The following is a 24,123-nucleotide window of genomic DNA, read 5'->3' as shown; positions in this document are numbered from 1 at the left end:
ACATGCACGCCCCCCCCCCCCCCAACGCACATACGCAAGGAGGGCCCCACCATCGATCTGGATCAATGACGACGTTCAGGGAGGGCCTCCTAGTTAGAGGATTGTGTTTTGGTTCTTAGGTGTGGACCTGATCATCATATGGATCCCACCATTGGATCTCATGATCGTGGCCCACTACTCTAGATGATCTAGTACTTTGAGTTTTGTTTATTATTGTTATTAGGAATATCATGGACGGTTTAGATTGCTTTGATTAGTTGTTATTTTTGTTACTTCGTCTCTAAGTAATAGAGTACGCACATGGCATGACTTTTGGGGTATAAGTTTTTCTTATAAATAGGCAACCCCTTGTAAGTTTTTTTTTATAATGAAGTTTATGAATAAAATTCTGCGTTTTTTCTTCTCTATCCCTCTGAGTTGAAGAAGCTAATTGGGTGTGAAACCCTCCCTTCCTCGAAGGGCTAACTACTGTGGTGCAAAGTCACAACCATCCCAAATCATCCCCACCTCCTCCACCCCACATCCGCCATCTTCCACAACCCTCCCATCTTCAGATTTATCCTTTTTTTGTACCCAAGTTCTTCACTACAGTAGATTTCCAGATTCTGGCCCACCAGAGAGGCTGAAACTTCGGTGGAGCACCACGCACACGCCGAAAGCTGGATCGTCGCGAACCTGGTGTGAGAGTGGGCCTCCCCTAGCCGACCAAGCCCTAGGTGGCCTTTTTCAGTTTCGTGGGCCCCACACACGTGTGGCCAAGCAGTCACGCACGTGCGCCCAGGTGGGCCTGTTGTCTACACGTAGAATCCTTTTCAGGTTTCGTATTTCTTCTGTTTTCCTCTCTCTCACCTTAAACTCCCTAACCCTAACCCTAAATAATCCCAAATTCCAAGTTTTTCAACTTTTATAAACCCTAGATTTTCCCCCGAATTGAAACATGGTGAATCTCTTGAATTGGGGAGCATTTATTTGCGAGGATGGGTGAATCTTACACTCCTTTGAGCATTGTTTGGTTTATAATTTCATCTGATTCAGCCCTAACTTGTGTAGGCTTGGTGATGAGGACATCGTGCACACGCACGCCCGCACACCACCACCCCTACGCACGTACGTACGCAGAAGGAGGACCCCACCATCGATCTGGCTCGATGACGACGTCCAGGGAGGGCTTCCTAGCTAAAAGACAAGTTTTGGTTCAGAAAAGTGGCCCGATAGTCAAGAAAAGCCCACCATGGGATCTCATGATCGTGGCCCACTCGTCGGATTGGTTTTATATTTTTAGTTTTGCTTATTGTTATTATTTAGAACATCGTGAACGCTTTAGATTTCCTTGTTTGGTTTTTATTTTAGTTTACTTCATCGCCAAGTAATAGGTGTCGCACATGGTGCGAGTTTTTGGGTATAGGGTTCTCCCTATAAATAGGCACCCTTTGTAGTTCTTTTCATTCATTGAAGTTAATAAAAAATTCCTGCTTTATTTTTCTGCTCTCTTCGTGAGTTGTGGAAGAATTCAAAAGTGGGTGCGAAGCCCTCCCTTTTCGAAGGGCTAACTACGTGGTGTGAAACCACATCTATCCTCATCTGTCGCTACCCTCTCCTATCCATATATTTCATCTTTTATCATCATTATTGCTTTGATTTTTTAACTTTTGTAGCTATTCATCACCCTACAGCCAGTTTCAGATTTCGGCCCGCAGGCGAGCTGAAACTTTGGCGGAGCACCACGCACAAACCGTACATCGGATCGAGCTGAAATTTGGAGGTTTTGGAGTCCATCCCTGGCTGACCAGGGCCAAGGTGGCCTTTTTCTGAATAGTGGGCCCCACACACGTGCGGCCGGGATCACACGCACGTCCGTTTGGGCCATTGTTGTTGTCCACACGCGGGATCATCTTTTGGCTCAGGTTTTTATCCTCTTTTATCCTCTCATAGTCATTTTTTTATGAATCCTAACCCTATATTACATGATCCCTAATTGATTTGCCCCTTTTTATCACTTTATGGTTCCTTGAATTGAAATTAGGGAATCCCTTGGATTAGGGACTGATTTTTATGCATGAGTAGTTGATTTTATTTCCCTTTGACATTGTTTGGTTTATAATTTTATTGGTCCAGTCCTAGCCTGTGTCGGCTTGGACCCGCATAGATTCCCCTTTAATTGAATGTTTGGATTTTCATGTGGGATGTGGAATTTGTGTGATTGTTTCTGAATTGGTGTGATCTAAGCCTGCAATCTTGCATATCATATTTAATTTTCCATGTCCTGCATCACTTGGACCCCCGTATATTCCCCTTGTTGAATGTTTGATCGTATGTGGGACGTGGATTTTTTTTTTTTTTATGATTGCTTAGAACTTGGTATGATCTAAAGCTTGAAATCTTGCATATCATATTTAATTTCATGTCCTGCATCAATCCATCAATATTGCAAAATATCAACAACACATGATATTTCACCAAGAAATCATCAACAATTGGAAATGAAACGAAAGATTGTGGTCTCAATATCACGCATGTTGCGATATTGATAATATCGATATATTATTATTAGTATCAATGACAAATTGAACACTACATACAACCATGTGCCCATTAAAAAAAAATAAAAATTCTAATATACAAAATTCCCATGATATCAATACGTTGGCGATATTATTGAAATATCGTCGATACACATATGATACAAGCATTACCTAGAATTTACATAGTCGAAAATATTGGCAATACATTGGCGATATTGATGCATTGGCAATACAAGCGACACCTAGAATTTACATAGTTGAAAATATTGATGATTACATTAGTGATATTAATATGTTGGCGATACTTAGCAATACATTGCTAATATCTGGAATTTCTAATACTACCAGCGTTATCAATATCGCTACCGATGTTATCGGTATCGCTGAGCTGGAGAAAGATAATATCAGAGATAATTCGAACATTGGGTGTACGTTTTTTGTAAATGGCATAATTTTGATTGACAAGATGATGGAGGGGCTTGCTCTATGGAGGGATGCTTTTGAATATAAAGTATTTAAAGCTACTCGGACTTAAATGGAGTATATGGAATGCAAATGGGAGTGAAAACAAGGAATTATTATGATTGCTGAACAAGTACCCCAAGATGATCGTTTTCGACATGTTAGGTTGGTAATTCGAGAGTATAGGAACTGAGAAGGACTTTGCCCATAGACTTAGAGCTGGTTGGATGAAGTGGAGATGCAACTTGGGAGTTCTATGGGATTGGAATATAACAATCAAACTAAAGGTGAAATGTTATAGGATAGCTATAAGATCAGCCATGCTTTATGGGGGGAATGTTGGGCAGTTGAGGAACATGTTCATAGGATGCTCATACCTGATATCAGGATGTTGAGATGGATGAGTGGCAATAGGAAGATAGAATTAGAAACGAATGCATTCAAGGAGTAGCACCAAAAGGTTATAAGTAGACTTAGATGGTTTGATCCTGTGCAACGGCGACCAAGAACCGCACAGGTTAGGAGTGAGTTGGTTCAAGTTGAAGGATCTAAAAAGGCAAGGCAAAGAACCAAAAGGACGTGAGAAGAGGTTGTAACAAAAGATTTGATGACCTATAGTTTCACAAGGATATGGTACTTAATACAGTGGAACAACAGAACGTGGTTCCATCTCCAATTAGTGGGTAGCTGGGATAAGGATTTGATAATGATGATGATGGTGGTGGTGGTGGTGTGCATAGTTGTGCGCAGAACAGGTGTTGCCCACTTGATGAGTGGATCAATCTAATTTTCCCACAAAGTTTCCCTCATGGCAATGCCAACTTTTGAATGGCTTGGATTTTGCACACATGACAATATAGATACTAACCGCTGGTTGGACATCTTTTTTGTGTGTTTGTATGGAAGGGCATCGAAGGGTTACACCAATGGATGGGACAGATATGCTGCACACATCACGTTGGCCCCACAATAAAAAGGTATCACCATTGGTGGTACGTGCACATGTGAGCATTTTCCATATAGCATGCTACCGGCAGTGTCATCAAAATCCTACGATTTACGATTTGAGTCAAATCTTAAGCAAAACAATTTGAATCCCTTTTTTATATGAATCCTATGATTTACGATTCAAATTATGCTTGTTTTCTTCTATTTTCAGCTTCACTTGGCTTCCATTTTGTGTTTTTAAATTGGTGGGGCTTTAATAATCATTTAGAAAAAGAAAAACCTTTCAACAAAAAGAAAGAAAGAATCATTTAGAAAAGGTAAATTATTTTATTTTGCTTTTATATGAGATTAAATGATTCTCCTGCTCGTTAGGTGAGCTAGTAAAGGCAGTGTAGTGTGTGTGAGTGATCTAGGGTTCAATCCCTGGCAATGTTACCTTTCAATAAAAGAAAAAGGAAAAAAAGAGATTAAATAATATCTCGTTAATATTAAATAGTAGAGTTTTTATTTATTTATTTATTTATTTAATGATTTCATACTTCTAAACTAGTTGAAACACCAAATTGATGTATGACATGTGTGGAATGTTTTTATGTATGGTTACAATCATGTTGACTTATATGTATTGTGGAATGATGGTTAGAAATCAAAATAACTTTTTTTGTCGGTCTATAGAATCAAATGCAGTTTTTCCAATGAGATTATACATTCAAGAAAGGTAACATGAACATAAATTATTAAAGGATCCGTATGTTTTTTTAAGGAAATTTTCTTGAAAGACTAAAAAATAAAGGACAGATAAGAATCTTTTAACACTGTCATGACATGGTATTACTTGGTGTATATTGATGGCAAAAGGATGGTTGCTAAATTTTTAATTATTTATCCTAACTTATTAATATTTTCATATTTTAAAGAAAATCACAAAGAATCTCACGATTTACAATACGATTTGCGATTCAATACAATTCAACACCTATTAAGATTTGTGATACAATAACAGTTTTGACAATATTTGTTGCCGGTACCACTACAATGTTGGTGCTGGGATATTGGCGGGGCACACATGGTGTCTGCATCTAATATGCTCTATTCATCGTGTTAGCCCCTTCATGTTCACCATAGAGCCCAAAAATCAGGCTGATCCGAGACTCAGGTGGGCCACCCCATTAGGAAAAAAAGTCAAATCATGCCTAAAGGCTATAAATTCGTGTGGTGTGGCCCACTTGAATTTTGAAACGGCCCATTTAGTGGTGAGGCATTTGATGCATGGCTTGGATGAGATGGATCCACAAACCCCTAGGGAGGTTCTATTGTTGGGCATCCCATCCCAACTATTCCTTGGTGTGGCCCACTTGAGTCTACGTTCTAGCTAATTTTGGCCCCATGGCCTGACAACAAAGGGGGGTCCTAATGATGGGTGGATTAGATGCACAGATACCGTGGGCCCTGTAATAGATCGCTACCACCACCAATGTTTTAGATAGCGAATAGAAAGTAGCATAGTGTTCCCTCGTCTGCAGTGTGAGGCGTAAGCTATGTAGCGTGTTGCATTAGCTACACCTTACTTACAGTTTTTCAATTAAGGATGCGTTTGGTCGCACCAAATATCATGAAATTTCATAATACTTGGTGCAACCAAACACAACTATGATAGAAAAAATAGTGCCAAAACAAGTATAAAGATAAAGAATTAGTGATGAAAACTGATTTACTATTGTTCCTTATATTATTTCACCAAAATCATTGAAAACAGTAAATACCTTTTAGTGAAAATAGAAGAATATAACAAATCATTGAAAATGTTAATTGATTTTAATGTTTGAGTGAAAAATAATTTGTAATATAAGCTACATAGTGTCTAGTGTAGGTTACGAAGCCTATAGTATATGGAAATTAGTGTAGCATGGGCTACATGTGACTTTAAGCTATTTTCATGAGCTAAGTGACATGTAGCTAAGCTACACTGCATAGTATAAGCTATTTAAAACACTAACCACCACTAACAACATTGGTACTAATACCCATGAGCATTTTCCACATGTTGTGTGTGTGTGTAAGGGGCATGATCCGGTGGTCCACCAATACCACCGTAACCTACAGTCGTACCTAGGGCTGTTCACGAGTCGAGCTAGCTCGATTAACTCGCTCGACTCGCCTCGAGTCAGCTCGAATTGACTCGGCTTGAATGGCTGAGTCGGGCCGAGTCAATCTCATTTATTGTAGCTCGAGTTGAGTTCGAGCCGAGTTCGACCAGGGGTCATTTTAACTCGACTCGACTCGAAACTCGAACTCAAGCTCGATTAAATAAAACCATATTAATTTTAATAATATATATAATATATAATTTATTTTTAATTTAAATATATTATATATATACTATTAAAAAACCTAACCGTACTTGCACGCCCCCCTTCCCTTTCTTCTTTTTCTCTACCCCACAAGGTCCCCATCTAGCCGCTGCTCGCCGCACGCCCACCCGACAAGAACAACACTCCACCAAGAGTCCGGGACCACCACCATGCTGCCCGCACGTTGCTCACACGCTACCCTGGCCGAGCGAACCAGAGCTGCCCTGCCGCGCCCAATCCCGACAAGGTGAGTACCCACTGCCCAGATCTGTTTCTTCATCATCATCATCATCTTCTTCTTCTTCTTCTATTCCGGTGTGGCCCTGATTGTGGGTCCCAGCTTGAAATTTGGATCGATTTTCCAACTTCCAAATCCCATGCTCCCGCATGCCATCTCTCTCTCTCTCTCTCTCTCTCTCTCTCTCTTCCGATACTGACCCTCTCAGTCTTAGAGGAGAACCTCCTGTTGGTTTTTGCGAGGGCTGATCACGATTCGTATCATCTTCCGATACTGACCCTCTCAGTCTCAAAGAAAAACTTTTTGTCCTTCCAAGGAAAGTAAAATACTTTGATACTCTGGCAGAGTGCGATAGATGATACGCAAGTAGTTGTAAATTACCGTCGATATAATAGATTCATAGCACATGCATGTACACAACCACTGTGCACATGTGACACGCATGTATTTCAATCCAAAATGTTCAAATAGTGGGCCCCAAAAGACCAAACAAATCCTAACTGATTTCTGGGTTGTCACCAGGCATTTGAAGTTCAGAAAGAAAATGTCCAATTTTGATAGTTAGAACTGTCCGATCAATAAGATCTGTGATGCTATGCCCCATCCAATGTAGGGCCCATATTTTTATTGGGATGGATTGAGGTAGATGTATGCCACGTGTACTGTGGATGTATGCCACAAATCTACCGAGAAACTGCATACGTGGCATATAATTATTAAAAAAATTGGCTGTTCCAAAATTATGAATGCTGGTTTAGATTTATTAAGAATTAATATTATCGCATTTGATTGTCTAGACATTAGACTGTTGGACATTTATTGGACGGTAGAGAATATCTCCAAAAAAAAAAAATCATCAACAAATTAGTGGCTACGATTTTTCAACCAATTTGATTTTAAGAATGTAAAACAGTAAAAGTATAGGCAGTTGCATTGACCAACTTGGATGTGGATGAAATCAATGGATGATATATCTTAAAAGAGGAATGGTAGTATAATTTAGATGTGCACCTATATGTAAGAAATCGTCAAAAATGTCAAAAATTAGACCTTCATTAGGCGGTCTACTTTGTGATGGTAGTTCTTGATTCATCCATTGCACACATGTAATACATGCAACAATCTACACCATGCAAATGGTGAGGCCCATTGAAATGAAGTGTAGCCTGAAAGTCCCGCTACTCAAACGATCCTGACCGTCCAAGTGGCAACTACCAAATTAAGGACTAAAATATAAAGGGAATACGATTGGAAGTGGACTAAGTATCTGAAGGTCCAGCCCATGAGCCAAGGATCGGATTACATACACCATGCAAGCCAGGACCGGACCTGGTCCCGGAGAATGTGTGTTTAGACCTGTGCGGTGAGCATGAGAAGGTGCACCAGATGGACGGATGGGATGTCACACGCACAACACAGCAGGCCCCATAGAGTTCAGCTGTTTTATTGGTAGGATAGGCGTTGCAGAGGATTCCGGTCCAATTGCATCAGCTTATCATGGGAATTCTAGAATCCATGCCCATCATTGTTGCGACTATTATTTGATCGTACGGTTTGTATACAGCCTTAGTTTCTTTTTCTTTTTTCAAGTAGTTGAGCTTATATGATAGGTTGGGGATTATTAATCAAAGTCAGGTAGAATGCTCCCACTTAAAAATAAAATAAAATAATAATAATAATAATAATAATAATAACCATCCTTGTGAAGATGATGTTTTCTCATCAGCATGAGTGTCATGTGTATCCTCGAAGAGGAATGCTAGCACAATCTAGCTATACACTCATATGTAAGAAATTGTTGTACATGTTAAAATCCAGACCTTCCATTAGATAGGTCTAATTGCCTTCTGTAAAAGTATAAGCGGCTGTGTTAACCACCTAGGTAAGATGTGGATGAAATCAATGGACAGTTGGAATAACTAATCATCCCAGAGTTGTAGTTGTATGGATAAAATGTTTGTTATATATTTTGATAATTGTTCTTTACATATTGTCATATTGATGCTTATTATTATTTGTGATATGATGTTGTTAATTAATATTTAGGCCACTTAGTGGTTTAGCAATATACCTCCCATTTAGGAATTTATATTGAACAAGTACAATCATTCCGTTGAAAATACTTGTTCTTTATGAATTCCTAAATTGTCCCATTTTGGACAGTTCGGTACCATACCATGTACTTAGGTTGTCATCATTCAATTTACAAGTGGTTGGAATTTCGGTAGTGTTTCCCTATATTTTCTCCGGATATGTGGTTCTTTACTAATTAGTTTCCACTACATGTGTAATGAATTACATATGGGTGTGGCAATTAATTAGTATTGAATTTTACATATATCTGGAGAATATAGGGAGGTGCTGCCAAAATTTTGGCTCGCATGTAAATTGTATGGGGACCGTACATGGTATGTTACCGAATGGGATAGAGACAAGTAGGAATAAGATATTTAGAAATAATTAGTAAAAAAATTGAAACAATTATGGACAATTTATAGTTATGTATATGTATGTATCCCAGTGGATTTATTTATTAGGGGACTATTTGAGACACTTGTGTCTTGCAGTTTATGTAGGGGCCTAATATTGTTTGTATTATATATTTATATATACGTATAAATGTCGTTGACCAATTCCTTCAACCTATAAAAGCCCTGATCTTACCCTAATCTTATTATCTTTTGATTTTTAGATTATTACTGAAGAAAACCCAAGTACTCCAGGCCCTGGTGCGTCAATCAATTCTCCTTTTTCCGTGGATGAAGAAAAATTAGAGAACAAAGTTGAAACAACTTCAGGTTCTGTGAAAGGGAAAAAAAAGATTGGCGATATGGGAATCTTTTGATGAGATCACGCAACCAGATGGTTCTGTTAAGATTAGATGCAAATTTTGTAAGACTCTTTACGCCAAGCATTCTGGTTCTTCTACAACTCACTATCAGAGACATCTAGATAAATGTGTGAAGAGACCAAGAACATTGAAGGGTGGAGTCTAGTAACTGCTTTCATTTACTATTTCTGAAGATGACAACTCTAAAGTTGCACTCTCAACGTATAAGTATGACTCGGATAAACTGAATGAGTGGTTTGCAAGGTTAGTGATAATCAATAAGAAGCCATTCAGCATGGTATAAAGCAAGGTTTTCATGGGATTTTGTAAATTTCTAAATCCCAAATGTGAGAAGGCCTCTCGATCTACTGTGAAAAGAGAATGCATGAAGATGTATGCTGTTGAGAAAGCTAACTTGAAAGCTCTCCTACAATCTGTATCCAAAATAAGTTTGACATCGGATATGTGGACGGCCTCGAATCAAAGAAAGGGATTTATGTCATTGACCGCACACTTCGTTGATGCCAATTGGAAACTATAAAAGAAGATTTTAAACTTCCGCTACGTTCCTCCTCCTCATACCGGTGTGGTACTGTTCGATTACATTTACAACCGTCTTGTTGAGTGGGGCATTGAAAAGAAAATTTCTTCAATTACTTTAGATAATGCCTCGTTCAATGATACGTTGATTTCTTTCTTACGTACTCAGTTCAAGGCTGCCGGAAATCTATTCTTCATAGGTAAAATATTCCAAGTTAGATGTTGTGCTCACATACTCAACTTGATTGTGCAAGAAGGGCTGAAAGCAATTGATTCAACGATTGCAAACATACGAGATAGCATTAAATATATAAAGGGGTCACCTTTAAGACTGAGTATGTGGAATGATATAATCCAACGTTTGGATTTGAAATCTAAACAGCAGTTGAAGTTAAATGTCTGCACTCGCTGGAATTCCACATATGAAATGTTGGAAACGGCTTTACAATTTAAAGTTGCATTCCCTAAACTCGCGGTGCGCGATAAAATGTACGCGTACGTGCCAAGTGATGAAGACTGGAAGAAAGCTGAAGATGTTCATCGGTTTCTCAAAGTTTTTTACAACTGCACGAAGATTTTTTCAAGAAATAAGTATCCCACGGCAAATCAATTTCTTCCTGAAATTATTTTCATTATGAACGCGCTTAAAAAATGTGACGCCGATGGTCCGGAATTTTTGAAAGCAATGGCTCTAGGAATGCAGTTGAAATTTGATTGGCTCTAGGAATGCAGTTGAAATTTGATAAGTATTGGGCTCAATGCCACTTGTTAATGGCCATTGCAGTTGTCCTGAATCCACGATACAAGATGGCGATGGTTAGATTTGTTTTCAGATCGCTTTATTCCAGTTCCGAAAGAGTTTCAGCAGAGACCGCCATTATTAATGCTGCAATTGAAGAGTTGTTCACATCATATGTTGATAATTCGGCCGAAACATCAAGTGCGATATGTACTTTTCAAACTGCAGATAGTTCTTCTACTGAGGGCGAGCGACTTCGTGACTTTATATCTTTTTTAGACCAAGAAAAAACGAATACGCAAAAAACTGAATCCGAAGTGGACAAGTATTTGAAGGAACCGGTCATAAGGATAAAAGATAATAATTTCGATGTTTTGCAATGGTGGAAGTCACGAGCTCGTGAATACCCTAGACTTTCGTTGATGGCACGGGACATTTTATCATTTCCAATTTCGACTGTGGCATCAGAATCAGCTTTTAACACTGGCAGCAAGGTAGTTAGCAAGTATCGAAGCTCACTCACCTTGAATACAGTTGAAGCACTGATATGTACGCAAGATTGGTTGCATCCAGTTTGGGGCGGTAGCAGTTTTGATGCTAAAGAGTATGAAGAGGACAATGAAATTGAAAACGTGGGCCAGAATGATTGAAGGAAAGCTTTAAAAATTTTCATGAACGGTTTTATAATTTTTGATATATTTTAACTCTTTCGAATTGATGTTGATGTTGATTGTTGAGGACAAAATATGGTTTTTTGGTATGATATTGATAGTATCTAGAGGTTTATCATTTATGTCTTAGTAATGTGGCAATAGTATATGAGACATTTAAATTTTTTTTAGCCAAAATTTTAATAACTTAACATATGATGATATGAACAAGCTCGAGTTCGACTTGAGGTAAACTTGACTCGACTCGAACCACTAGCTCGACTCGAACCACTAGCTCGACTCGAACTCGACTCGATAGCTTTGGCAAACAAGCCAAGCTTCAATGTTGAGCTCGAGGCCGAGCTCGAGCTCGAGCTCGAACTCGAGTACACCATGGACAAGCCAAGCCGAGCTTGGCCCACCTCGACTCGACTCAACTCGATGCCCACCCCTAGTCGTACCAGGCAGAAGTGGGATTCATGTGATGTATTCAAGACATCCAACCCATCTATCCAATGCATGACCTTGAGTTACCTCCCATACCCAAAATCAGCCCAATCCAAAACTTAGGTGGGCAACACCTCAGGGAACAAGTTGAGAGTGGATGCCTACTGTTGATTTGAACAAAGGACCCATAGTGTAGTGTATATTCAATCCAGGCCATTCAAACCCTTCATTTCATCTGGATGAGGTTCAGGCCAAAAATCCAATTGTTTTGCTACTCATGTGGACCATGGTGCCACTTAAGGGTGGGCGTTCCTCGCATCCTGTTCCCATTTCTATGGCCCACCGACTGTTGGGTCAGGCTAACGGGCTGATGTACGTAGGGCTGACTTGAGTTCATGCATTTGGTGAACGGGTTGGATGACTTGTATCATGTGGGCCCCATATACGTACGGTACCACCGTAAGCTTACGGTGGTGCTGCTACCACTGGAGCACACTTGTACACGCACACACGCACGAATGTATGCAAGGGTTTTGCTAACATCTCCACTTTCACAGGAACAATGGTGACATCCCCAAAGCTTTTAAATGACATGTGAGATGCTCAATCATGGATCTAAACTGCTCATTCATTCGTACTACTAGGAGCACACAATGGTGCAAAAATCATGCCACTTAGATGATCTTAAACATCCAATCAATAGCATGAAAAATGGCCAGTCGAGATTGAACAAAGAAACAAAATAGGTCCAATCATCATCTTGAAACATGTATTTGATAGATCCCACTTGTATACGTATGATTCCAAAGTTGCATTGCAGTTTGATGATTCTAACCATTTGATCTATGGCCTGTAAGCAATGGACAGTTTGTAACAGATTGGCCACATTCAAAGGGTTGGATCATCCAATCGCCTGATTCTTGCACCATGGCTTGCTCAATATGGTACTATTGAATGAACAATCCTCACTGATGATTGCGTACCCTACGTGTCATTTAAAAGGTCTGGGAATGTTGCTAATCCTCATAAAGTTGGGGAAGTTAGCAAAATCCTATACCACAGAGTAAATATCACAGATAATATTGATATTATCGGTATCGCCAGGTTGGTGATACCTAAACACTTGGAAGTATTTTTTTCATATATCGGCAAAATATTGCCCATATATCGCTAGGCGTGTCGCCAAAATATCGTCATGCCCCCTTCATAAATCCTCTCATGTATCATCTGTATCAATGATATTATTGCTGGTCCAGGTCAACATAAGGGGCAGCATGCATAAATACAAAAAAAATTGACAGAAATTTGAAAAAAAGAAAAAAAGAAAAAGAAATTTTGATTTATTATTATTGTTTTTGTTGTTGGATCTGTTTAGGGAGTGGATTTCGACTACTCCAATTTTTGTGAATCAAATACCTCATTTTGAGGGAGAAATTAAGACTCGAAAGCAGCAGTGGCTCGGAAGAAAAAAGGCGAAAGACTTGTAAGAGAAAAATTCCTTTCTTTTGGCATGGATTTTCACTACAAATCCATGTTTGTGCATAATTCTTATACATTGACATGGATTTGAGTTAACAATCGAAATATTTGAAGTCAAAATTAAGGAAATTTGAGGGGAGTTGGGGAAATCCAATCTCCCCAGGGAGAGAGCAACAAATTTATTAAGAGACTTGCTGTAAGGCAAGAAAGAATACAATAGAAGCAAAAAATAATAGAGAACCAAAAAGATTAGCAGCCTACATAAACGGCCCACTTCAAAACAAGACCTTTAATTTTCCTAATAACCTTCTCCATGGTCACTCTCATTTTGAAAGCAATACCCACTCTGAGCTCTCCAAACAACCCAAACACGACGGCTATGAGGATCAACCTCCAGTTAGCTTTCTCAGCTTTTCCAACTCCCCCATCCCTAGCCCATAGCAAATCTTCCACTAAGTTCGGCATCACCCATTCAGTATGAAGTAGACACAGGAAATGCTGAACTTTGCAGACAAAAGGTGAATGGGCAAAAAAGCAATCAATCGACTCCATATTCTCCACATACATCAAATAGATATTAGGGAGGAGTGGGGACTAAAGGTCTCCTTTGAAGATTGTTAACAGTAATAACTCTCTTTTGACCCACTAGTAAAAAAAAAAAAAAAAACTGCCACACGAGGGGCCTCCATTGAACCAATGGTGAAACAGATGAGGCAAGACAATGAAACGAGGCAGCTAACTAATCAAGTTGAAAAACGATCGAATAGAGAACTTTCTTGAGTGATGCCCCATCTAAATCATGGAGCCCACTTCTTGAGATGGACATACTCTTCAAGCAATCCAATAACACGACGAACTCGACAAACTCCTCATATGTAAAATTCCCTCAACGAGGATTCCACACCACAAATCCACCATAGATAGAATAACAATTTGCCATAGAGACAAAATGATCGAGGGCGGACAGGCCACTCTAGAGAAGAGGTCTTGAAGTGCATTCACTGCACTAAATGTTCACTCAAAACCGAATGCAATGCCCACTCATGAGCGAAAAAGAAATTTCCTACGAACTAGATGATCTGTCGCCACAATCACTTTCCATATGCTAGAGGCTCTACAAAAAGAAGACTCTTCACAAACTAATGCAAGGGCATTTTCACACCGGGCTCGAGTGGGGTAGCCCGTGGGATGCGGGGATACACTCGGGGTGGGTGACCCATATGATTTGGGGCCCACAGGGGAGGCCTCGTGTTCAAGACTCCTCACCGGGGGTGATTAATGCGCATTTCACATTGGGCTCGAGTGGGGTAGCTCGTGGGATGCGGGGACACACTCGGGGTGGGTGACCCATGTGATTTGGGGCCCACGGGGGAGATCTCATGTTCGAGACTCCTCACAGGGGGTGATTAATGCGCATTTCACACCGGGCTCGAGTTGAGTAGCCCGTGGGATGCGGGGACACACTCGGGGTGGGTGGCACATGTGATTTGGGGCCCACGAAGGGGGTTCGGCCGAGGTCCTAACCCATGCGATGTGGGGCCTGGGCTATGAGATAAAGGGATTAATTCCCCATCCTCTAACAGTTCGAGCTTTTAGAGCAAGTGGTTAATTGTCCTGCATCACAAATCAATCCCTTTCCTACACACCATGCTTAATAACAAGAAGCTCCCTCCACATTCTTCCTGCTTCAATTCCAAATCTCCAAATCCACTTTTCAAGAAGGGCTAGATTCATATCCCCCAAACTTGTAATGCTGGCACCACACGCTTCAATCGACTTGCACACCTATTCCCATTTGAGAAGATGGAACTTCCTATCATCCTTCAAGACCTATCCAAGACCAATTTAGGGCACTCAAAAAGAGAAAAGTACACGGCCATATTAAAGAAAACCACTTATAAGAGTCAATCAGCCTCTTAAAGATAAATACCAACACTTCCATCTCACTAGTTTCATCTATATTCTTTCAATCACCCTACAACAAAGGTCCTTAGTCATCTTTTCGATGCAAAGAGAACACCCTAAAGAGATAAAGGGAATGACCCCATCTTGCACCCGAAAACTTCGCGACAGTAATCTTCGAATTGGAAACCATTTCAAAGCAAACAATGATTTTTTTTTGCAAGTTATGCACCAAAATCACATCCACATCACAAAAAAGGAGAGTGTCGTCTGCTTACTGAAGATGGCTAATTTAGGCATCGTCCTCTAAAGCTTTAAACTGTTAATTAACCCATCTCCTCTCCTTTATGAAGCATCTTTCTAAGTGTCTCCCCAATCAAAACAAACCATTAAAAAGATAAGCGATCCCCCTTTCTGAGGCCCCTGGCACCTCAAAATACCCTTTTGGGGACCCATTAATTAAGACAGAAAAATAGATAGATTGCATACATGAACGAATCTGCCCCTCCACTTCCAGCTGCAACTTAATCATCAAGCATATAGTCCAAAAACTCCCAAAAAAACATGATCATAAGCATTGTCAATGTCCGACTAGCAAACTATCCCACTTATCCCCCTATTTCAGGCATCGATGAATTCATAGGTGATTAAAGCACTATCCAAGATTTGTCTACTTGCGACAAAAGCTCCCTAGTTTTGAGAAATGACATTTGAACCTAGCGGCAAGAACCTTTGTTAGAATTTTATAAGTACGCCCTATTAGGCAGACCAAGTTAATGTCTTTTAATTGTTCCGCCCCCTCTACTTCTAGGATTAAAGCAATAAAAGAAGCCCCAAGCTCACTAGAGAGAAGGCTTTGCTCAAAGAACTCCGCAATAAAGTCCATCACATCCATTTTAATTAATCGTCAAAACTTCTTAAAGAAGTTATTCAAAGACAAAAAAAAAAAAAGAGGCAAATTGCACTCATGAACGAATCCACCCCCTCATTTCTGGCCACAACCCAATCTATCATGCATATAGTCTAAAAACCCCAAATCCACATGATCATAAGCATTCTCAATGTCCAACTTGCAAACTATCCCACTTCTCCCCCTATTCCTGGCATCAATGCATTCACGGGCAATTCAAATGCTATCCAAGAACCGTCTACCCACGACGAAAGCTCCCAAGTTTTCAGAAATTACCATCGAAAGGACTTCCCTGACCCTAGTGGCAAGGATCTTCACTACAATTTTCTATGAACCCCCCATTAGGTTGACTGGTTTAAAGTCTTTTGGGACTTTAATGTTCTGCTCCCTCTACTTTTGGGATTAAAGTAATAAAAGAAGCCCCAAGCTCACTAGAGAGAACTTTGCTCAAAGAACTCCACAATAAAGTCCATCACGTTATTTTAAATTAATTGCCAGAACTTCTAAAATAAGCACATTAGAAAGCCATCAGGGCCCCTTCTCCTCACATATAGAACTTAAAGCAGCTTTAATCTCTTCCTCCAATATTGACAGTTCTAGCAAGGAGGCATCCACACCTGATAGCTTATGAAACTCTAGGTCATCTAACCACAGCCTCTCCCACTGTTCACAATTTAACTTCCCATTGAATTGAATTATGAAATCACATATCTTTTATTTGAAGTCCTCGATTTGTACACAATCAAACTAGAGACTCTATTTCCATGGATCCGAGCACTAGCTTTGCGGTGAAAATATTGAATATTTTTGTACCCTTCTTTAAGCCACGCCACTCTAGATCTTTAACACCATCAAATTTTCTCTTCTTTTGCCCAATTAGGAAATCTCAAGGACAAAGCTACCCTCTTATCTCTATCTTCTGCCAACAAGTTGTCGCCCTCCTCTTTAAGATCTAATTTATGGATTTTTGCCGCCATTTTATCAAATTTGCTTCTCGATCACCACACACTTTCTTCCACAAATTAATAGTCTTTCAACATCTTGAATTTCCTACCCAACTTGAAACTAGCATAACCATCTACTGGAAAGGAGGACCACGAATTGACTAAAAGTTGCTCGAAGCCATTAATTTCGACCATGCTATGTCAAACTTGAAAGGCCTTGAACCCTAATTTTCTTATGCCACCTCATGTACAATGGGACAATGGTCAAAAGTGATCCTCAACATACCATGCTGATTGACCAAAGGAAAATTTTCGATCCAACCAGCAGAAACCTAAAACCTGTCCGGCTGCGACAAGGTGCCATTTTCTTGACCATTTGACCATTTGTACGTAGCCCCCACCTAACCAATGAAACTTTTAATGCTTCTAGTTAGACGCCCTCCGTTGGATTTCTTGTGAATAAACCGCGCAATGTTGTAATTACCACCAACACATCATGACACCTCCCACCTCTGTTTGATGTTATCCAGCTCTTCACAAAATTGGTTTATGAGATTGTGTAAGCAAGGGCCATAGACAGCTGTAAAGACTCACTGGAAACTAGAAGAGATCTCACACAACAAAATCGACAAAGGGAAAATATTAGAAGAGTCAAATTTTCTCCATATCCTAGAGTTTCAAGAAACGATAATTGTCCCAGCAGTACCAATCGCATCCATAAAAGCCCACCCCATTTTAACCCCTAGATAGAATCAAACATACCTATGTCAACTGATTGCAGCTTCGATTCTAGTGGAGTAATTACGTCCAACTTCGAATATCTACAAACTTTTTGAACCTAGGCCCATTTGAACTTCCAAACCAAACCTCTAACATTCCAAGATGGAATAATCATAGTTCATAAACTTAACCCATTCTTGCCCTTTTTCCTCCACTTTCTTTGCTTATCGAATCATAGTTAATAGAGAATTCAAGACTTGAGTTTCCTCTAGCCCTTCAGAGTTTCTTATGTTTCAACGCCTAGATATCCTGTTGATCCTAAGCTCCTCTAGCTTGGACAAATTGCAAAAAAAATAAAAACATCCTCATCCCAGGCTCCGAAAGATAAACCCACCAAACCCCCCACCCTCTCGAGAATGTTTGTACCCATCAAAACTACTACTCCGTAATCGATTATTTCCTTGAGATCATCTTGATTATCAGTTACCTTCTCTGAAAGATAAACCCACCAAACCCCCCACCCTCTCTCAGCATTTCAGCACAAAGGGGAGTGACTAGTGTTTCAAGTATCGAAGATATCGACCGATATATCCCACAATATATCTTGTATATGTGAAATGCACAGATAGTGGGATATATCCCACATGTGAAATCAAAGTCAAATTGCATGAAAAATCATGGATTGGGAGCTTTGATTTTGAGATTTGGAGGAGATGGGCTAAGTTGCAGAAAATTGAAAAAAACAAAATTTCTCAATTTCTTGCAAATCGGTTGCAATCTATGTCCAAACATAAAATCAAACATGTATTTAACCCGATCTAACGATTCTTCTTTTGCTTTTGAATGTATTGCTTGGGTTTCCACACATCTTCTTACATTTATAAATTATATGAATAGGCTTTGAATATACTTGCATCAATTCAATAAGACAATGCATAGATTAGGACCCCATACAAACAAAAGCTATTATGTGCACTTGTTTTTTTGTAATGTTTTGATTTATAAGTATGTATTGATGTCTTTTTTAACAATCACTAAAGTTTCATTCAGAAGTTCAACCAATTTCCCAATGTTTCCTCATGTTTCCAACAACAACAACACATTACGTGATACAACCGATATATCCTATACGATAACTGATATGTATCTGTATCCCAAGGGTACGATGCGTAACGGGATGCCAATATTTTGAACACTAGGAGTGACAACTAGAGCCTCCTCCAACAGCTCCCAGTCATGATTCACACTATCCAACGTCAGCTCCCCTTTCTTAAGGACTACTGTCTCCTAGATGTCGCCCACGGTGACCCCTCTGTCACAACTGTTAGTGATAGCCTACTGATCATCTAACCTAAAGCTCACATGTTTGCCTTCCTCTCCCTGGACTGCCATAATTCTCCCATGCAAATCCATTCCAGAAAATAACGATCTTCTTCTACTGAAATTCCAGTCAAGTCTTCTTTTCTTTACAAGGCCTCTTTGATTTGGAATGCCATTGTTGGGCATCAAGACACAATTCTAGGAAGGGGTCTCTTTTGGTCTAATTGATGGGACTTAAATCATATTCTAGCTAGATCAGTGGATTTCAGACAGATGTCTGGCTTCTATCTTCTTTGGTCTGCACTAGCTTCTGTCTACACAATGTGTCCTCTAATCTCTCCCTATCTATTGCTAATTATTTCTTTGCTATTGGTTCAGGGTTTGGGTGTCTGGCTCATAGAAGAGCCCTGTTGGAGCTCAAGATCGAGGGTGGATGACTCTTGGTCGTTGTCTCCTTCGAGTAACTTCTATTCCAAGTCCTTCCTGCACCTCATCAATAGTCCCTCCTCATCTCTAGATGCGACTTTTCCTTCATTTGGACGTATGAAGCTCCTCCCAAGGAAGCTCCTTTTGTTTGGCTTCTCGCTAGAGGGAGGATCCTCACAGTGGGGGTGGATGACTCCTTCTGGTCGTTGTCTCCTTTGGGCAACTTCTATTCCAAGTCCTTCCTGCACCTCATCAATAGTCCCTCATCTCCGGATGCAACTTTTCTTTCCTTCATCTGGACGTATGAAGCTCCTCCCAAGGTAATTGCTTTTGTCTGGCTTCTCGCTAGAGGGAGGATCCTCATGGTGGACAATTTGCAATGTTGTGAAATGATCCTCCCCAATGTCTGCCTCCTATGCCTTGGCAATGTGGAATCTATCAACCATCTCTTCCTGCATTGCCCCTTCACGAACGAAGTATGGTCGTCCATTCTATTTAGGTTTCATCAACCTTGGGTGATGCCTAGCTCACAGCTTGTTGTTCGACCGGCGTGGAAGAGGCGTTGGTAGAGACTTCATAGCTATCTGGCGCCTAGTGATGATGGCTCTCTCTGGGGTCTTTGGCGATAAGAGACAATCGTTGCTTTTAAGACATCTCTTCTGCTTCTTTAAGGGTGTTGGATCAGCTCTTTTGGGATTTGAAGGATTGGTCTCTAAGCCTTAATCTTTGTGATAGTTCTATCACTTCCTCTTCTAGGCAAGTGTAGCTACTTTTGCCTTTTGTTTTCTTTGGGTCCTCTTTTTGTCTTGAGTGGTGTGTTTGTTTATGTTTCAAGTTGTATAGCTGTTTGGAAGGTTTTTTGCTTCTTTTGCCCTTCGCTTGTTTGTTTTGTTTTTGTCTTCTTCTTCTTGTTTTGTTTTGTTTTGTTTTGTTTATTTATTTATTTATTTTTATTTTTTTTTTTGAGATGCTTCAGCTCCGTTCTTATATAAACATATTCAATCTTCGAAAAAAAAAATCCTAGGTTATGTACTAGCTATTGACCTTTTATATCAATCACTCTAATTCTTTCAAAGAATTCCAGCATTTTACTAGCAATGCAATGGAGTTATATGGTAGGCAACAGATGTCATTACCTCGGGCATTGAGGGTGGGGTGAATGCGTTTCCGCCAAAACAATTGTTCCTTTTCTAGTACTTTGAATAATGCTCATTTCAAGCATAACTTGAAACAGATGAAGTATTTCTTTGCGGGCAAAAGTGGACACATGATAACTTGATTTGAACAAAAATCAACATGCAGCTACTACCGAAGATGGTCGTAGATGTAGTCTTTTGCAAATGAGGATATCTAACAGTGGACATTGTCTTTTAAGTCCAAACAACAGAACTTCATCCATCTTGCCTTAAGGGTCCCCGAGCGAAGTGGAAGATTTGACTGATGTGGAAGTTGAGAATGTTGTGTTAAGGTCCAGGCTTCTCATCTGCATCTTGCGGTGGTTAACTTACTGTGGAAGACATTTCAATCATCTCTTCTTTGGCAAGGGGGGAGGTCACCGGTCCTTAGCGTCTTGTCTTTTGTGTGATGAGATTTTTTAGGACTTGCGTATCTAGACTAAACATTTCCCTTCCTTGTGTGCCTAAGCAGCCTAATGCCACAAGTTTCTGGGCTAAACATTTCATTTTTCTTCATGCCTAAACAGTAACATAGCGCCACCCTCTGATGAGCCTCATAAAACTTCCTTTGTATGGGGAACTTATTCCCCTTGATGCCATCTCTTTCTTTCTTTTTTCTTCTTGTTTTTCTTTTCAAAGAAAATTTTCATTACCCATAAATAAAATGAGTAAAATAAAACTTTTACGATCATCAAGCTATCCCTTCAGACATACCACAGGGCATCCTACAGAGTTTCAGTGGGTTGCATGTGCTGATTTTGGTTTTTCTGGTGCATGCAGAGGAAGTTTCTATAAAATGGCCTGAATTATCGGTGTACTACCTAAACCCTCCATCCAACCAACAGCAGTAGCCAGTGAAGATTCTCTACTGTATGAGATAATCCTAAACAAACAAAGCACTATTTCCATAGATATGTCAAACCATCTAGCCATTTGATTATTGTCCGGCAAAGAAAAAGAAGATGAAAGAGGACAGTATGAAATGCACTCAATTTTCCCAATGGAACTAGCTTACAGTCTAAAGTGAGCTAAAAATGAAGAACACCAACATTAGAAAATCAATATGGAGAAGAGAAAGATCAATTGCTTACAGCAACAATAGCAAGCTGTCGTGAGTTGAAATCAGCTCCCTGTAAACTGCATCACAACAATCAGAAAATAGATGTAGCATGGCCAATGTTCGTGAAAAACCCACAAGTTCACTTCAGCATCACAAATCAGAATCTAATGCTAAAAAACGAACCCATATATATGGAGATATGAGGTGCTTGTCAAGAGCTCTTTCTCATAAAGTTGCATGCATATGTCATAGCTGCGCTTGTATACCTGCAAATAACAAAGAACCTGCTGATCAGTGTTGGTACAGAGAAAGGAATGACCACCATTTCGCAAAATGAGAAAACTGCAAGGAATAGATAACATTCTTCAGGCTACATGCAAAATGGTTCCGATTTTGATGCAGGACATGAAAAGTAACTATGATATGCAAGATCTCAGGCTTTAGATCAAACTAATTCAAAAACATTCACATAAAATTTTCACATCCCACACAATAGTTCAAACAGTCAAGCAAGGGGAATCTGTGCAGGTCTAGGCCTACACATGTTAGGGCTGGATCAATAGAAATTATAAGCCAAACGATCTTCAAAGGGAAGTAAAACTCATCCACACATGCACAACAATTAGTCCCTAATCCAAGGGATTCACCCGTTTCAGTTCAGAGAACCCTAGGATTAGAAAAGGGGCAAACGAATTGAAAAAAATGCAATCTAGGGTTAGGATTATGGAAAATAGGTATGAGAGAGATAAAATATGCGAAAATTCTAAACCTGGCGACAGTCCATGCGTGCGGACAGCGGGCCAGGCCTGACGCACGTGCGCAGGGGCCTAGCCGCACGTGCAAAGGGACCCCGAATGCAGAAAACGTCTCCTTGGCTCTGGTCGGACAGGGGAGGGCTTTAAAACCCCTGAGTTTCGTGTCGATCGGATGCGCAGTTTGTGCGTGGTACTCCACCGAAGTTTCAGCCCTCCTGCAGAGCCAGATTCTGGAAATCGGTTGTAGGGAAAAGAACGGCTGCAAAAGCTGACAGATTCGAAACGAGGATGGTTGTAAAAGGTGAGTATGGATAGTAGAAGATATGGGCGGATCGGGATAGATGTGGCTTCACACCACGGTAGTTAGCCCTTCAATGAAGGGAGGGCTTCGCACCCAATTGGATTTCCACAACTCAGGAACTCAGAGGAGTAGAAAAAACGCAGAATTTTTATTAAACTTCAATGAATCCAAAAAAAACTGCAAGGGGTGCCTATTTATAAGAAAACTCTATACCCCAAAACTCGCGCCATGTGCGCAACCTATTACTTGGCGATAAAGTAAACAAAAAATAAAAACTAATCAAAAAAATCTAAACTGTCCATGATATTCTAAATAACATTAATAAGCAAATCCTAAAATATGAGATTAATCAGACTAGTGAGCCACGATCATGAGATCCCATGATGGGCTTTACTTGACTATCAGGCCCACTCTAACGAACCAAAACTCTATCTTCTAACTAGGAGGCCCTCCCTGGACGTCGTCATCAATTTAGATCGATGGTGGAGCCCTCCTCCTTGCGTACATGCGTAGGGGGGGCGGCGTACGCGTGCGTGCGCGCGTGATGTCCCCATCAGATTTTAAAAATAACTGCCCTGGATGGGCTATTAACCAATGGATCATGAATGATCTTTCAGCTAATCAATGTAAATTTCCAAAAGGATGGCAATTGGAATTTGGGTATGAGAAAAGTGTCCAGGTTTTACCATGAACAACGGTTAAAGTAATACAATTTCAAGGTTACTCCCTCCCAAGAAATTCTTATAAGGCATGCAAGAAACATATAGCTACACTTCCATTGCAAAGGTAAATAAAGTGGAATCTTCACTACCACAGGAACCTAGCACGATGCAGTGACCATGTCCTTCACATAGTCACTAACAGACAGCATAAAGGAAGGTCTGCTCATGACTCATTGTTGGTGGTTTCAAAAGAAATCAAGCCAACAATAATATTTTACGCACCGATGCAATTAAAGACGCTGGCGCACCCTAGAGGCAACTGCCCCTGGAATGTCGGAAACGCCTAGGTGTGCCTAGGCGCATGCCTGGAGATTCCAGGTGTAATTTCTTTTAGAAATTTATTTTTATATCTTATATGTTATATATAGGATATATATTGATCTTAATAGTTTAAATTGAAAGGCAAGTCTATAAAATAAAATAAAACTAATTGCAAAGTAATACATATTTTAAATAGAGCAATAGTTAGAATCCACTTCCAAAACTTTCATCTACTCGAACATTTCAATGAATCCACAAAACCCTAAATTTTCAAATTTCCCAATTTCCAAAACCTAGAAAACTTAATTTCATGAAATTCCAAATTCTTCGGATCTCAAGACCCCATATCACCATTTTTTTTTCTAAATTCTCCCAATTCTAACCCTTAATGTTTCAATTTCTCTAAATCCTAACCCTGAAT

The 24,123-nt window shown here is 39.9% G+C and overlaps 1 protein-coding gene and 1 long non-coding RNA gene across 4 annotated transcripts in view; one reads left to right on the top strand and one right to left on the bottom strand.

Moving 5' to 3' along the window:
* Positions 1–24,123, bottom strand: part of LOC131233189 (protein RRP6-like 2) — a 68,929-nt gene that overhangs the window by 4,069 nt on the left and 40,737 nt on the right. For all 3 annotated transcript variants that reach the window (XM_058229818.1, XM_058229817.1, XM_058229816.1), the window contains exons 8-9: positions 21,847–21,929; positions 21,695–21,740 (exon numbers count right to left, since the gene is read on the bottom strand). In XM_058229818.1, coding sequence (XP_058085801.1) covers positions 21,695–21,740; positions 21,847–21,929 — 129 coding nt within the window. The remainder of the gene's footprint in view (positions 1–21,694; positions 21,741–21,846; positions 21,930–24,123) is intronic.
* LOC131233191 (uncharacterized) lies at positions 6,350–9,983 on the top strand. The gene is made up of 2 exons (XR_009165118.1): positions 6,350–6,530; positions 9,214–9,983. It is a non-coding gene; the product is annotated as an uncharacterized LOC131233191 (long non-coding RNA).

Source organism: Magnolia sinica, chromosome 18, assembly GCF_029962835.1.
Source record: "Magnolia sinica isolate HGM2019 chromosome 18, MsV1, whole genome shotgun sequence".
Taxonomy (NCBI): domain Eukaryota; kingdom Viridiplantae; phylum Streptophyta; class Magnoliopsida; order Magnoliales; family Magnoliaceae; genus Magnolia; species Magnolia sinica.
The sequence above is the reverse complement of the archived record's forward strand: the minus strand, read 5'-3'. Positions and strand labels throughout refer to the sequence as shown.